Source organism: Apaloderma vittatum, unplaced genomic scaffold (assembly GCF_000703405.1).
Source record: "Apaloderma vittatum isolate BGI_N311 unplaced genomic scaffold, ASM70340v1 scaffold42060, whole genome shotgun sequence".
Classification (NCBI taxonomy): Eukaryota; Metazoa; Chordata; class Aves; order Trogoniformes; family Trogonidae; genus Apaloderma; species Apaloderma vittatum.
The window spans coordinates 1067-5569 of NW_009697073.1; the positions used below are offsets into that span (position 1 = coordinate 1067).

General features: G+C 37.9%; 1 protein-coding gene across 1 annotated transcript in view; it reads right to left on the minus strand.

Moving 5' to 3' along the window:
• Positions 1-301: 301 nt before the first annotated feature.
• Positions 302-4503, minus strand: part of RRN3 (RRN3 RNA polymerase I transcription factor homolog (S. cerevisiae)) — a gene marked incomplete at its 5' end in the record, with an annotated part of 13178 nt that continues 8976 nt past the window's right edge. The window contains 5 exons of the mRNA XM_009876973.1: positions 302-760; positions 1455-1542; positions 2519-2671; positions 3095-3203; positions 3772-3956. Coding sequence (XP_009875275.1) covers positions 602-760; positions 1455-1542; positions 2519-2671; positions 3095-3203; positions 3772-3956 — 694 coding nt within the window. The remainder of the gene's footprint in view (positions 761-1454; positions 1543-2518; positions 2672-3094; positions 3204-3771; positions 3957-4503) is intronic.

The window sequence follows — 4503 nt, forward strand, 5'->3', positions numbered from 1 at the left end:
TGTGTCAGCTACACATTTAAGGAGCAATAACGCTTGTCATCTGAATACACCTTCCACTACCAAGTGGCTTTACCAAATACTGCTCTACAGATAGAAAAAGCTTAAGAGATGTGTGCAAAAGCACGACTGTCAGATTTAATTCACGGCTTTCCTATTTTGGGATCATACTATTATTTGGAAACCAACTCAAAACCAGGCAGAGTACAGTCTGAATACCGACAATGGAATTCTGGTCCCACACATGTCAGTAGGAAGAATGACCAGAATTTCATCCCCAATATATAAAACCTTGTAAAAAAATATCAGTAAACAAAGTTCTTAAGAGTCAGGAAAAACTATTAAAAAAAACCAAACCTTTTAAGTCATAAAAACCATTTCAATGTGAAATTTGTAAAATATCACCCTATTTATTCTCTAAGCTTTTCTAGCAACATATGACTTTATCATAACATATCTGTAGAAATCTAATGATTAATAGATAATATTTTTTTCTTTATGTAGTTACTTAAACATTTGCCAGTTGGGAAAGTTGAGCTAAAGTCTCTTTACAGAGCAAAAAATTGCACACGATTTTCAACCATCTCACTTCTCATTCTCCACATCACTGAGGGTACGGCACATAACAGTCTGTAGGAGAGCCAGTGCTGCTCACTGGGCTCCGAGTGTTTGACTCGTAAGAATTTGGAGCAATTCCAATCACGCCATCATTTTGAGGGGTTTCTCCTTTCAAAAAGTCATCATCTTCATCTTCAGAAGTACCCTGCATAAATTTAAAAGGATCAGTGAGAGCAGAAAGATACTCCAGGTCTCTACTGAGATTTGACAGAAGTAATGAACACTGACCAAAACGGTTATCCCTAAAATAAATTCTAAAATTTTGCAATAATCAAATTTGCTAATCGAAATACTACAGCAAAGTTTATAAAGCTACCAGTTAACAAAGTTACAAGACCATAAAGTATTTTATATGTTATCACAGGAAGGAAGGAAAAACACACTGTTCGAAGCCTTCAAAAATTTGACAGAGGATAAACATTCTGCAAGAAGGTAAACAGACCACAGAGGAGCTTTGGAAGGACAGAATTCAGATTTTGGGTTGTACTACGATTGTCATGACTAGATGGAATAGTAAGAGAATTAGATGTGCTCTCATCATGAAATATGGGAACTAAATTGGACCTACAAAGTGGATTCCCCAGTGACATCAGCGTGTCCGTATTCTGCGAGCACTTGGAAGCGCTCGCAGTGGCCCTGTGCTGCCGAACTACCTCCCCTGCAAAACAGGAGAAATTTGTTCCCAAAGCAAGAATGCATCAATCCCTAAAGCTTCTACTTTCAATCACAGTTTCCCGTAAATGTGTAACACACTCATCTACCACAAAAAAACCCTGCAGTAGAACGAGCTAATAGGTATTTTGCAAAAGCTGAATGGCATTTTGATCAGAAAAGATTACCTTTTTAATGGGTTTCTTCAGATTCTCAAGATCTTCAGCACTCAGCTCTTCCCAAAACTGATAAAAAGGATCGATGCTCTTCTTGGATCTGAAAGAGAAATTAAAACACAGTACAAATTAATGTATTCAGTAAACTCATATGTATTTAATTTCAATAATACAATACTAAACACTTGGGATTTTGATAGCGCTCTGTAGGGTGTTACCAACTATTCAATTAATCCCTCTATAATATCCAATTAATCGCATCAAGAAGTAATTATTTTTTGCCGATAGGTATAAGTTACAACAGTTTGCTTGAGGAGGTCTGATACAGTCCGATCTCTGAATTCCTAGCTGGGTTTTTTTTAAACAGCCACACTATGCTCGCAAATAAGCCTAACTTTCTTACAAATTGTTTAAGATAATATTCATATTTTTATTAATATTACTGTAAAATATATGTTATATGCACTTAAAGTGATTTAATATAATTATTACTATTCTTAAGTTCTACTTCTAAGAAAGGTCTCCCTTCCATGGAGACAGATTTTCTTCAAAGAGACAAAAAAAACCCCGGAACGTTGCCCTCTAACATTAAAAACTAGTTAAAGCATCATAGTGCTAGACATCTTGAAAAGCTGCAAATAATTGACAACTCAAAAAGCAAAGCATTTTAAACAAGCCAAAATCTCCAATCAAGAAGCAATACACTCAACATGCAAAAAACCCAAACCATAACAACAAAAAAATGACACAATACCACTGCAGCTCCAACAAAGTAGGTACTGGGCTAACATGGTATTTTAGAGACTGCTTAAAACAAGGAAAACCAAAAGAAAAGTCACAAAACATATTAACTAGACCTTCTGAGAAACCGGGTCCTGTTCCTTCTTAATCACGACACATCACAATGGGGGTAAATTTCAATTCAAACCTTTAACAATCTCTGGTTAAAATATGTAACACGGATGGTACTAAAGATCAGGGAGGAAAGTGAACTGCAGAAATGCTGACAGCTTCTTACGGTTTTAGTTTGTTGTTTTCTACAAGGCAGAAATGAGTTGTTTAGTTTTAAACTATACCTTTTGAGCATGTAGGGATCGAAGGGAAAGAAGCTGTCGAGGGGGTTAGTGCACGTCTGCACAAGGTCACCCCCCGAGGCACTCCGAACAACGGGTATGAACTGCCTGTTGTTCCTCTCAATAATTGTGTAGCAGAACACCAGCTGGTATTTCCTTTCAAAAGGTAATACAGAAAAGATAAGCATTTCTAGCACACTGAAAGCAAGAATTTCAGATGCTATTAAAACATGAAGTTACTTTTTAACAAACATTGCTTCTGTATTCGATTTTCCAAGTGATATTGGCAGTTTTTAAGATAGTCCCAATGTAAGGAGTCTACTCTCTTCCTCTACACTCCTATAAACTTCACTCCAAGTAGAATCATATTGGCTCCGACACAAAGGAATCAGTTTCACAGTACTGTAGGATTTCATTGAAACTGAACCAGAAGTAAACTTATCCTACCTAGAATATGGGCAGTGTCTTGAGTTGTCTTAGATAAAAACACGGTGCCTAATGACAGCCCTAAGTACCATGGTTTTAGATACACACACAACTACTTGTATCAAGCTGAAACTGAAATAAATAAGTAGGTACCTGGTAATAGCAGCAAACAAGTTCACAACAGAGGGGATACAAATCTTCAGGGGGTTTAACTGACACATGACAATGCGCTCAAAATTCAAACTCTGTAGATATGACAGACCTTGAAAATAAGAACAGTTGACAAATACATGTTATATGTTATATAAGCTGAATGCAATTTCTCAGAATGTCCAGTCTGAGCAGCCTGGACTCTGCGCACCACCACAGCAGCATACCCTAGGGCGCTCTCTCACAGCAGAGCTCTAGCCCACAACTCGTTCAGCAGAAAAGTTCCTTTCAAGTGCAGGTAACCTGTCACAGCCAAGGGTTCCTCTGGACACAGACATGACACTTGCACACTCGTTAGAGGGACTGATGAGACACAGTCATCAAGACAGACTATCCACTGAAGCCCACACTGGTTTTATATAGCTGGAATTCAAACATGCCCAGTAAGCGGGGTCAGATATTCCATTCTGAATAGTTACTGGTATTATTTTCAATAATGTGTGTATGGGGAAGATTATTTAGGCTGGCAGCACAACAGGCGTACAAGCCATCTCATTTTATTTAGAGCACGGACAACATTAACTTGCCATCAGGTACCTGACTGAATTGACCATTATAAAACATATAAACAGTAAAACCTGCAAATGAATCCAGATACCATTCAAACCAAATATACCCACCTTTCCTTAAGTTTCCATCCAAAAGTTGCTTATGTCGGAAAATAAGTGTATAGAACACTGCCTGACACGTAGAATAAAAAGGCCCATGGAGAGCTACATCACAGTAAGCGTTAGCCCCTGTGTCCTGATTATCAATGTATTTGTGCAGCCAGTTCACCAGGAGATCCAGGCATGCTTTTACTGTACTATAATGAGAGGGGGGAAATAAAAAGAAAGGTGTAAAAATAGCACCTGAAATGGTGTAGAAAAGACGTTAAACAAGTATTCAAGGATCTCAGTGGTTATAAAAAATACTGGGAATAATATATAATTTTAAAAAGGGAGATTCTGTTAGGAGCTTTCTCCTTGATTCATTTTATGATGAGATGAACGTATCAGCACTGAAAACCCCCACCAGTGAAAGCACATGACGCTAGATGTACCCACGAGTACATGCTGCATGTGGAACAATCAGAATCCTGGGCTACAGGGGGTACAGAGAGAGATGCCTTCCATGTCCAACAAGTAATTCCAACATCAAATTAAGTTCAACACTGAAGTCATTGGGCCCACCCTGAACAGCATAAAAATGCAAAATGTGTAGGTACAAAAGACAACATATTCACCCATCTGCTGAAGTATTTTAATCCATCTGTATCAAAATCCTACATTTGACTTCCCTGTCTCAGAGTCTACATAAAATGGTTAACACAGGGCATTAAAAATATCTGCTGTTGAACACCAGATATACTG